Below are 12,257 nucleotides of genomic sequence, written 5' to 3' on the forward strand. Positions count from 1 at the left end.
GCACTGGATCCAGCCCATGGTCTGTGTTTCCATATAGGTCTTTCTTACTGTACTGCAGAGTAAGCCAAGGGTTGCAAAATCCAGGATACTCAAGTTGTCTGTTGTCTGTTGACGGAAAAACTGAGCAGCATTCAAGATGAAGGATTCATCACTTGTTGCTTTCATTTCTAATAACGAGTGTTTGGAACACCTGGTGACCAAGCTATTAGCTTAGTAGCTAGATTTTTCTCTGCCCCCGTCATTTAAAACCCCAGCGCTGAAGAGGTCACTGAGCATCAGATCATTAAAGTTAGGAAATGTTAATTACTCCCTATCAAAGCCACATGACCTTTCGTAGATACTCCCAGGGATGGGTGCTGAGTAAATGCATCGAATAATGAGAAACAGGACCTTTTCCTGCGGGACAGCAGCTCAGTGCTCTTCTGTTCCGTAACATTCCTCCTTTCTTTTCCCTCACTTAGTTTTTTCAACTTGCGCATCAAAACTGTAAGCTGATAAATGCCAGAAAATGGTACAAATAGGAGAAAAATTGCAATTAATTTACATTGACTCACGCTGTTCTGCAAGGCATTTGAATGCGTTTCATTTCTGTCCGCATTGTGAAATATTGGTGATGTTGTGGGGAGAGGAATGGGAAGGCGACTGTAAGCCGCTTTGAGCCTCCTTTGGGTAGGGAAAAGCGGCATATAAGAACCAACTCTTCTTCTTCAGTAATATCAGGGCTCTCTCAGCCTCACCCACCTCACAGGGTGTCAGTTGTGGGGAGAGGAAAGGGAAGGCGACTGTAAGCCGCTTTGAGCCTCCTTTGGGTAGGGAAAAGCGGCATATAAGAACCAACTCTTCTTCTGATCTGGAAGACCCAGGTTCAGACTGGTATTCTTCCTTCACAGCTGGCTGCATGACCTTGACCAGTTGCCCTGCCTCATCCTAACTTAAATCGCAGGATTGTGCTGGTGGGGGAAGTGAGGAAGAAATAAGTACTTATGCTGTGTCCTTTGGAGGAAAGGATGGGATAAAACATGTGCTACACAGATTCATAAGCCTTATTTTTAACAGACCAGGAACTCTCAAGATGCCCAGCTCACTTTTGCTGAAATAAATGTAATAAAAGGAGATTTTGAGTACCATATTCCAGTTGGCCAGTACTGGACCCATGGCATTGTATGCTATGTATGCTATGTACGCTGTTTGCTGGCAGAGATGCATTATTAATAGCTAGCCCCTGAAAACCTAGCAACCTGATGCTAAAATGGAGATGATATTCTGCAGTCGGTGCAAACTTAAATGGACTTCGAGGAATGGTAGAGGACAGCAAGGCCTGGAGGATCATTGTCCATGGCAGGGGTAGTCAAACCGCGGCCCTCCAGATGGCCATGGACTACAATTCCCAGAAGCCCCTGCCAGCGAATGCTGGCAGGGGCTTCTGGGAATTGTAGTCCATGGACATCTGGAGGGCCGCAGTTTGACTACCCCTGGTCCATGGGGTCGCGATGCGTCGCGATGCACCTAACAACAACAACAACAACATTCTGCTCCATCATTTAGCAGGGTTGAAGCATGATCCTTCTTCCTTCCAATGTGGCTGCAGCTCTTCTCTTGAAAACTATCCTGTCCGAAGAAGAAGAAGAAGAAGAAGAAGAAATCTAAATCTGACAGAAGGGTCAAATGGAAATAGGTGTTTTTTATGACGCTTCTCCAACTTTTCATGACGACTGCCAAGAGCAGACACAAAGCAAATTGATAGACAAGGCTAGGACTACAAGTATGTTTGATTTGCATAATTAGCAAACAATGTGCAGAATATGCAAATGAGGCTGCCTGGAATTTAGGGGAGAACAGGAACATTGCAACCCAATCTAGCAGAAGCTTGCATTTCCCTTAACAGCCATTTATACTTCCTCCGGGCAGCCTGTCTCAGCTTGAAAACCCAAGGTTTTATGGCGCAGTATAACTCAGCCTGATTCACTGCGGTTTTATTTCTGACATTTGGCTCCCAGGAAAGTATTTGCGACACTGGGGAAGCTTGCTGTGCATCCTCAACTCGGTGGCAAACTGGGTGCTTTTCATTCTTCCCTCTAATTTTCCACCTGCAAAATCTAATTTCATTGCAGTGTTCTGGGGTGGAGGGGGAGCAAATCCTGAAATGGGCCCCGTTGTCTGGATGCCATGGGACAGGTCGCCCATAAATCGCGATTAATTTGGCTTTGGTGGGGCTGAATTTGGCATCGTGAGCGGACAAACTTTCCGCTGCCTACGGGGCTCTGGACGAGGCTCGCATCCCCGAGGCCTTGGGCAGGGGCACTGACAGGGATTTTCCACCACAACTTGGCATTAAGTACACAGCTTTAAAAAAGAAAGAAAGAAAGAAAGAAGGAGAGGGGAGAGCGAGCGAGAGTGTGAAATTCGTCATGGTTCAGAATTAATCCCAGCAGCTTGAAATAGAAGAGCCATCATCTGTGCTCACGGTGAGCTCGCTCCCCACTGGAAAATGATACAGCAGGATAAAAATTCCACTCTGCTGCCAGATTTGTTGAAGGCAGCTTGCTAATGTTTTTCTCAAGTTGTTAATTACTCAGATTCGTGTTACAGAGAAAGAGAGAGAGAGAGAGAGAAAGAAATAAGTCGGGGAGGGGGGGATGAATCTTAAACCCCATGCTCAATTCTGCCTCCGGGGTGCTGGGCTCTGTCTCCCCCTGCACCCCCCCCCCATCACTGCGATGAGAGACGGGAATTGAGCTGCCTCTAGTCTGTTGCACGCAAATGCGTAGGCCTAGCAAGGCCTGGCAGGCAAAAGAGGAAGGAATCACTGCTGCCCAGTGCCAGGAATCTGGGCTTCTCTTGCCCACTTTTTCTACCTGTGGTACCCTGACTAGTTTGATTTGCATTGATATGATCTCCCCCCAGTCCCTTGGTATTGGAAAGGGTGCAAATTAAGCATCCGGGGGGAGGGGGAGGGATCTGTTGGTGCTTGGAAGGAGTCCAATCAAGATGGAGATACAGATACAGAACCAGTTCCAGTTGGGAACTGCAGCATCTCTTCTTGGCTAGCAACAGTCTCCCATTTGCCAGCCACATGAGAAAGCATGGCTCTCCTTTTCTCCATCATTCCCTCCCTTATTCCCCAGCCTCATTGTGCATCACACAAGGAAATTATACAGAATGGAAGAGTCAGCTTTTCAACCCCAGCTGGAGAAGGGACATCAGGCCAAGAAGCTGAGACATCGGGGTGGGTGGGGGTGGGGCTCATAATTCCTCGCTATGGAAGCAGCAAAGGTATTTCTTTTCTTTTTTAAAAAGAGAGACCTTTTCTTATCAGCCGTGAATCAGATGAACCGAGGGAGCTGATGCAGGGAAAGAACTTGGGGGCCTTTTTATTTTGTTTGTTTTTTTACTATTTTCCATTATATTTTAATAAGGGATCTGATCTAATTTTTACGAGTCTGAATCTCCCTTACATCCAGTAAGAGCTGTGCTGGTTTTCTGGCCACAAAGACCTGGTGTCAAGAGTCTCTCTGGATCAGGTTGATAGATTCTGACCCCGAGAAGACTTCTGAACCTCTGTTAGTTCCATGGGCAAGAAAACTGCATCCAGTACTGCCACTAGCAAAATTCTATCTCCTCTGCCAGGGCTCTGCCTGTTTCAGACTCCCCACTCTGCTCTAAAGCTTGCTGGATGACCTTGGGCCACTCAACCTCGTTCAGTTTAACCTGCCTCAGACTGTCAAACCTTCTGGAGAACTATAGCTAAAACGTTAGGCTCTAACAACCCTTGTTCGTGTCCCATTCCTCCTCATAAATGGGCTGCCCACTTTTGGGAGATTTTTTGCTTCATCCACTTCAGTGGCAACTCAGAATACCCTAGTACAGGCTACTGCATTTCCCCACTGGCCTCCAGTTTAACCTGCCTTGTTCATTTCTGCAAATTTGTTTACTGCAACTTTAGAGACAACAACTAGGAGCAATGGGTTCGAATTAGGGGAAAGGAGGTTCCACTTAAATATTAGGAAGCATTTCCTGACAGTGAGGGCTGTTTGTGGGTGGAATAAGCTGCCTCGGAGGGTGGTGGAGTCTCCTTCATTGGAAGATTTTAGGAGGAGATTGGATGAGCACCTGTCAGGAGGGTGTGATTTTTAAGTCTCTGAGTATGTGGATGGCCCTTTATGGACTCTTCAGCTCTGTGTGATTCTGTGGTAAGGCAGCAGACATGCAGTCTGAAATCTCTGCCCATGAGGCTGGGAGTTTGATCCCAGCAGCTGGCTCAAGGTTGACTCAGCCTTCCTTCCTTCCAAGGTCAGTAAAATGAGTACCCAGCTTGCTGGGGGGTAAACGGTAATGACTGGGGAAGGCACTGGCAAACCACCCCGTATTGAGTCTTCCATGAAAACGCTGGAGGGCGTCATCCCAAGGGTCAGACATGACTTGGTGCTTGCACAGGGGACCTTTACCTTTACCCATAATACTGTGGGTGTGCATTTATAATATTTTTAAGGGGGGCAGCTTACATTCACCTTCCATTGCATTCAGCAAACAAGCTGAGCTGGGTCATCTTTCTAGTGGGCAAATTGTAGAGACTCCAGGACTGACAGGCAGGTGCTAAAGAGCAGCGCTCTTGACAGTAGCAGCCAAAGTCTGCATAGGAAAGGCCCTTTGGCTTGTAAGCAAATACAAGAGTCCTGCTGGAGCAGGGGAGGGAATCTTGGAGATCCTGTTCCACAGACCCCTTCATCTCACACCATTATCCATGCAATCAGTGAATGAGTGCTCCCATCTGTGTTTCAGACTTGGAGAGAGAGAGCCCCACAAGGCCTTGTTGAAAGAGAATGCTGTTAACAGTCAGTCCGCGCACGCAAGCTGCTGGGCTGGGCAGACCATATTGGATGTTGTGCAGGAGAATAATTTAGGAAGGGGAATAAGCTGTAAAACAGGTGTTCCCAACCATTTTGAACCTGTGAGAATTCTGATACAGGGCGGTGGGTCCAAAGTGGCTGCCGCAAAAGGTAAAACTAACCCCAAAATATCACGGAGTGAGATCATGCATGACTCAAATAGTAACTTGTGGACATTTCAGGCAGAAACTGTATTTAACATGATGCCTTTTAAAATGGACATGCTGATATTTTCTTGCAGAGATGGTCTAGTGTAGAATGTTCACTGTTGAGGAAACGCAACGTTCCTACAAGCGTTCCTACAAGGAGGGCCTGGATCGTGTGCATCAAATAGACTGGCTCTGCTGGTGGACTTTGGGGTTTTGTCCACTGTGTGATGCGATGTTTTGGACTGGACGGGCCACTGGCCTGATCCAGCATGGCTTCTCTTATTTTCTTATGTATTAAAGTGCATTAAAATGACCTCTGGAGGTACCCATGCAAGTACTATTTCAAATTTTGAACATCTCCAGGATCCTATAGAAAGGCCAACCCAGTATAAATGGGAATTTTGACAGAGTGAGTGATTAAACTGTTGGCAAAATATGGGCTCTTTCTGGATTATCATGATTTGAATAAAGACTTCAGCCTTCACTCAGTATCCCTCCTTATTAACACCAGCAGTGCTGGAAATGCCTTGTGATTCTGACATCTACATTAAAACTAGATTTAGGATCTGTTTATAACCTGATGTTGGGGTGTCTGTTGTGGGGAGAGGAAAGGGAAGGTGAATGTTAGCTGCTTTGAGACTCCTTCAGGTAGACAAAAGTGGCATATAAGAACCAACTCTTCTTCTTCTTCAGTAATATCAGGGCTCTCTCTGCCTCTCCTCCTTCACAGGGTGTTTGTTGTGCGGAGAGGAAAGGGAAGGCGACTGTAAGCTGCTTTGAGACTCCTTTGGGTAGAGAAAAGCGACTTATAAGAACCAACTCTTCTTCTTCAGTAATATCAGGGCTCTCTCAGCCTCACCTCCCTCACAGGGTGTCTGTTGTGGGGAAAGGAAAGGGAAGGAGATTGTAAGCTGCTTTGAGACTCCTTTGGGTAGAGAAAAGCAGCATATAAGAATCAACTCTTCTTCTTATTCATCATCATCATCAAAGGAAAGGATAAGATGTTGAGTCTGTTCAGATGGATTCTGGACACTATAAATGTCCCTTTGGGTTGTACAATGTCTCTGCATTGTTTCTTCATCATGGGGAGGGTTCAGAGTTCATAATTTTTAATTCATAGCATTTTTGCTGTGCAACAAAAACTTTTCCATATGCTTATAATGATTTCTGATAACACATCATTTGAATGGCAAAGTTGCTGTGTCAGATAACTGAATAAAAGAAATGCTGTAATGTTCAGTCACGTTATAAAAGTGAACTATGAGTCTACCACATGTGGTAAGTATATAATCCTTTCTCCTCACCACCATCAACCTGAATTATTGCTTTTGGGGAAAAATGAATTCAGGTTTTTCAAATTTGATTTTTTGCAGTCTTGTTATGTTTGCTTTCTATTAACATTTGAATAAGCCTGTTTGTCTAGTGAGCACATGGACAGAATTTTAAATTCTCACTGCACATGTATTCACATACAAGTCAGATTTTGAAAGATGCAACCTTCAAGGTATGGTAGTACTACTGGTAAAACATAGTAACAGAAGGACACTGCAAATCTTTGACTGGGATTCTGATTATGAACATTTTGTTCTTTTTCAACTTGGTCATTTCCAGAGAAGCAAGGATCTCCCCGTTTTATGCTAAGAACAATCTGAGATACATGAAGAACAATCTGAAATACGGTGGGGGGAGGAGGGGTCGAACTCAGGAAGGCCGCAGTGCAGATGTACATGCTAGCGCCTATTGTATTCCTGGGTGCAACGGACTTTGCACTCATAAGAACGAGAATGCCTGGAAAATTAAATGGTTAAGAGTCCTGACATGGATGGCCCAGGCTATCCTGTTCTCATGAGATCCCAGAAGCTAAGTAGGAGACCACCAGGGATTTCCAGGATCACTACCCAGAGCCAGGCAGTGGAAAACTACCTTGGTTGGACTCTTGCCTTGAAACCCCTGCTGGGACTTGATGGCACTCACACCCTTTTCAGAGCCAGTCCTTCTATTAGGTGGGTCAAGGCAATGGCCTAAGGTGTCAATTAGAGGAGCACCAAGCAGTATGTGGCAGCTCACCAGTGCACGTGACCGGTGAATGAAGCCCTTCCCCGTTATCATGTCTGCGGGGGCATGGTGGAGACCCGGCACAACTGCACTGTGCTGACCCAGTCAGGCAGCAGATGGGCTCTTCCCACATTACTGGGGTCAGTGTCAGATGTTCAGTAAACCACAGTCCTGGCTCCAGTGAGGCTGGCCTGAATGAGGGTGGCTTTCCTTTGAGCAGCTCAGCAGCACAGCTCAGGACCTTGGATAGTAAGGGTTAAGGGTCTCATCTACAAAACAGATTCATAAATGTTACGTTAAAAAAGAATTTAACCTTCCCCCCCACACACACACACGCACACACATGCACACTTTATTCAGTGCTGAGTTGTTTGCTCAGGTTTTGTGTTTCCTGGGAGCCAGAGATTGTTTACTGTGTGCATCGTGAACGATGTTGAGAAAGTAATGTCATGCCTTATGGGTTTACTCAGATAAGACAAATATTTAATCAGCGGTGCCAAAGTGTTAATTGAATGCTGACCCCTTTATCCCAAACAATGACAAGAATGTCTTCTTTAATAATTGAATGATTCGATTCTGCATCATTTACTTTGGGGCTTTCCCAACACTGCAAGCTGTGTGCTGATACCGTGGCTGGCTCCTGGAAGAGAATTTCACAGCATACACTCAGCGCACTTTCCGCAAGAGGCACGTCTTTCATGCCAGGCCAGTGGTAGCCAAAAAGAGCAGATGGCTTGTACCGGTCTCAAGGCTGAGTCATCAGCAACATATTACAGAGGTTCAGTGGACATCCTCGTCATGAGAAGCTTTTGGAGCATCTCTTTTGCTATGGCTTCTGCAGGGCATTTTAGGGCAGGGGTAGTCAACCTGCGGTTCTTCAGATGTCCATGGACTACAATTCCCATGAGCCCCTGCCAGCGTTTGCTGGCAGGGGCTCATGGGAATTGTAGTTCATGAACATCTGGAGGACCTCACAGGTTGACTACCCCTGTTTTAGGGCACAGTTTCCCAGTTATGGAATATCTGGCTGCTGAACTTTTTCTCTTTGGCAGGGTGAATGGCCTCTTACCAAGGTTGTTATTCCAGGTGAATACCAGGTTAGTGCAATCCAAACTGTACAACTGTCTGGGATAAAGTCCTAGAAGACTGGGCTAGCTTGCGTCACCGAGATATAATGGGGCAATGAGGACAACTGTGGCCATTTCCACATCAGCACAGGCATCAATGTGGAAGGGAAGTCACAATTGTTCATCAGAACTACATCTCCCTTGGCAGGTTTTCTTTCTGGCAAGGTGCCTGTTTTCAGCATTATGGTTTTTAAAAAATCTGGTTCTGGACACCTGAAATATACTGGGGATTCCCCACACCTAATTTGCATGTGCTGATAAAGATGTTTACAGACCTGATGTTGAAGACCCTCTGGACATTTATTTAGTATTTGGCTGATGGAAATGCTTCAGCTGAGGCGTTGCTATCCGCAGTAGCTCAGGGTTTCATGGCTGCTTTAATAGCCATGGGGGATATCCTATATTCTAGGGCATTCACTCCACTTTGTGTTTGGGTATGTTCAACATACCGATGGTGGGGTTAATGGACAGATCTCATTGCCATCTGCTAAGCTCTGCAGGGTTGGTTTTCTGTTGGGTTGGTCTTCCCACAGGGGTTGATTGTCTACATCAGTAGTTCTCAATCTGGTGATCGGGACCCTTTTGGGGGTAGAACGACCCTTTCACTGGGGTCACAGCAGGGCAAGCAGCTTGGCCATCCACACAACAGCCTTGCGGGGTAGATCGAGCGTTCGTCTGTCTGGAGCAGCGGAAAAGAATGAGATCAGCATGGTGGAACAAGAGACAGAATTGAACTGAGAAACCCTGGAAAAAAACCAATTTATATACAATCATGAACAATGGATCTTCATGCCATTGGTCAGTTTCGGTTTAATTTCTGTGAAAGAACACTTGCCTAATTTTGTGGTTGGTGGTCACAACAACATGAGGATCTGTATTAAAAGGTCGTGGCATTAGGAAAGTACTCTACATGGTTTCCTAACAACTGTGGGGGATTTTACTGCTGCCACAACTGATGGCCGTTGTACACCACGCTGAAGGGAATTTGAATTGGAAAGCTGGATAAAACAAGATTTTTTAAAAACACTTATTCCATTTCATTTTAACTTTCTATTCCATCTTTATACCATCATTCTTGCAAGGTGCTAAGTGTGTCATTCATGGTTCCCCCACCTACATTTTATTGATGCAGTCCCCTGGGAAGTAGGTTTGAGAAACAAGGACTGCCCACATTCACCCAATTTGGCTGAGCAGAGAATTCTCCCAGTCCCTAGTCCAAAATTCTGTCCGCTACGTAAGCTCTCGTGCTTACAAGGGCCTCCTGGCAGCCTCCCACCTGATAAGGTCTGCACCTGCTTAACTTCAGGAGTTTTGGGATATCCAGAGTTCCCAGACATTTCATACACTCCAGACAGCTGCATGGAGAACTCAACAGGATGTGATCTCAGGAGATATGGAAATCAATCTCCCATTGATGGATTGATTCGCTTAAAAGCAGCTGGTGGGTGGGAGCAATTTGTATTCGGGCTGTTAGCGGGGTTGTATACCCTTTCTCCTTTTAGTATTTCCCGAGAGTAAGTTGTACACATACACCCAAGCTGCTCTTTAACCCATGGGGAAAATACACAGAAATTCTGTAACAGAAACCATACGGTTTGAAAATGTTCAAAGCGTCTTTTTTGTTCTTCAACCATTTATCGATGCATGTAGTCCATTCCAGATGCAAATGCAAGCACGGAAACCAGGTCTGGACAACAAGGGGCTTTTCGCACGCCTTCAAAATCGCACAATGGTTGCCAATTGAAAACGCTACTGATTTGCCATTATGCACAACGTCGTTGACAATCTGCCACACACCTGAAACCAATCCGCAAAAAGCGCTTCCTTGTAGCGCTTTCAGGGAAATCCCCAAAAGTGGATTCACCCTCTGGAAAGCGATACACTCCTGCAACCAATCTGCAACACTAGCGGAAAAGTTCTGTGCGTTATCATTGTTGTGGTTTCTACAAAGTCCCTCCCCCTGGCTCTCTCCTTTGATCTTCCGGAGAAGCGATCGCCATTTTTTTTTCTCCGAGCGAGTGGAGATCAACCCACCAGCGAGCCTCTGTTTAGAGGCTTCCCCGGCTTCAGTCCCTCCCCAGAGCTGTTTAGTCACTAAGCACAAACAACAGAGAAGCCCGTTTGCTGATGTATTTTCCCTTTATTTTTTACACTGTTTTCGGCCGAAAATCGGGCCCGTGAGGGGGGGGGATTTTTTTTTTCACTCGGGGGAGCATGGCAACGATGAAACGACAGCTCAAACACACCTGCCAGCTGATGGGTCTCTCCGTTGCAACGAATCAACACATATTCGTTGCAATGGGTGTGTTTTTTTAAAAAAAAACCCTTTCTTAAAGGGAAAGGGGCTGTTTGGGAGCATGCTAACGGCTGCCCATTGGCTGCTTGACAGCCAGGGGCGGGACGAGCTCGGCAATAGCGCTTCCTTTCTAGCGATTTTTGCTGAGACCGGAAGCTTGTGGGAAACGCTACAAAACGCAACTGGATTCCACTACAAAGTCAGGTATGCATAACAACGAATTCCACTATTTTAAATGGCGATTTTTCGTTCAGCAAACAATTTGCTATAAGGATCCCGGTGCGGAAAGCCCCCAAGTTTGGTATCAGATGGATCTTTCTTTCTTTCTAAGTTTCCTTCTTAAATGACAGGCTCTGAAATGACAAGCTTGGAAGGCTGTAGGTAATATGACAGAAGCCAGAAAAGTCTGAGCGGGACTTCCAGTGGTATAGACTCTGCATAGCTCTCAGCCCTTCTCACAAGATCTGAGCGAACTGTGCAAATGTATTCAAATGAGCCTCATTTGCCTAATTTACATCTGTTGCAGAATTTGGGTTGCCTTGATAGGCATGTATTTGAACATAGTAAACATAACGGGGGACAGAAAGATTGTTTGGTTTGCTTTTGGGCTAAAAAAAAGGGGGGGGCATTGTGCAGTTCTCTTATGATGCTCAGAAAGGTGGCTGGATCAGAAGGGCCTGGATTTACTCAGCTCTGGAACCCACACTGGTTTAGGTCAGGGGTAGGCAGTGTAAGGCCTATGAGAGGAATCTGGACAGTGAAAGTTTACCCCGATGCCTGTACAGTCTCACACTGCCCCCATGTGGTAATCTGTCCAAGACAACTGAAAAGGGGGGGGGGGTTTGAAACCTGTGAGTTGTTTTATTTATTTTTAATAATTATTTCTGCTTTATGGAATTTAAGGTGCTACTGCGCAAACCTGGCTTAAAGTAACTGAAGAAATGCAGAGTAAAGATGTTCTCATTAACAGATCAATAAATTAATGGTCCTTATATCAGAATAATCTGGAATCGCTACTATTTTCTCCTTCAGTGTTTACAGATATTTATATAGATTATAATCTGCATTCTTCCTAAATAAGGGGTCATGAACAAAAGTCAGGTTTAAGAAAATTAACTGATGTCCCCTTTAGAGATGGAAAATTTCAAAGCAATGATGACATGATTGGGGAAAATGTTTTTTCCTTAAAAAAATTAGAGAAATATATGCACTGCTTAGATTTTTCTATTAAACCTATATTTGTTTTACTGTCTTAATAATTTAAAATACATTATATATAACTTAGCATATTAAATTATACTGTTTGGAATATTTACGGAGTTGAGAAGTATAAACGTTTTGGTTTTCTAGAAGAAAACGCTACTTTGGAATATTTATCTTCCTTTTTTGGTATCTGAGATGCAGAAAAGAAAGTTGAAGGTAGCTTTAAATAATTCTGTAGCTTTAAATAAAGTGTATTTTGGGGGCATCAGCATTTTCATACAATAGATAGGACTGCTATCAAATTTGGATATCACGTTAAACTTCATAAAACTGTAGACCTTGAACTATTTAGTAAATATTTAATCATTAAACACATTATACTATAGCTCAGACATTAAAGCAAAATTATTTACATTTAAACAAAAATATTCTTGAAAATATGTTGTGTTTTCCTGTTTCATACTAAACATTTTGAGGAAAACCTTGCCTTAAAATGTATTTCACATTCCAAAGGAGTTTTTTCACTGTTGCCCAGATTTCC

The 12,257-nt window shown here is 44.7% G+C and overlaps 2 protein-coding genes across 16 annotated transcripts in view; one reads left to right on the top strand and one right to left on the bottom strand.

Annotated features, from left to right (window-relative positions):
- TMEM218 (transmembrane protein 218) overlaps positions 1 to 12,257 on the bottom strand; it is a 364,259-nt gene that overhangs the window by 322,187 nt on the left and 29,815 nt on the right. The window lies entirely within an intron of this gene.
- Positions 1 to 12,257, top strand: part of PKNOX2 (PBX/knotted 1 homeobox 2) — a 358,017-nt gene that overhangs the window by 312,968 nt on the left and 32,792 nt on the right. For 14 of the 15 annotated variants that reach the window (XM_077306320.1, XM_077306319.1, XM_077306322.1 and 11 more), the window contains one exon: positions 8,143 to 8,187. The exons of the other annotated variant lie outside the window; for it this stretch is intronic. In XM_077306320.1, the coding sequence (XP_077162435.1) occupies positions 8,143 to 8,187 (45 nt within the window). The remainder of the gene's footprint in view (positions 1 to 8,142; positions 8,188 to 12,257) is intronic. 15 annotated transcript variants of the gene reach the window in all.

The sequence above is a fragment of the Paroedura picta genome, chromosome 12 (genome assembly GCF_049243985.1).
Source record: "Paroedura picta isolate Pp20150507F chromosome 12, Ppicta_v3.0, whole genome shotgun sequence".
NCBI classification, from domain to species: domain Eukaryota; kingdom Metazoa; phylum Chordata; class Lepidosauria; order Squamata; family Gekkonidae; genus Paroedura; species Paroedura picta.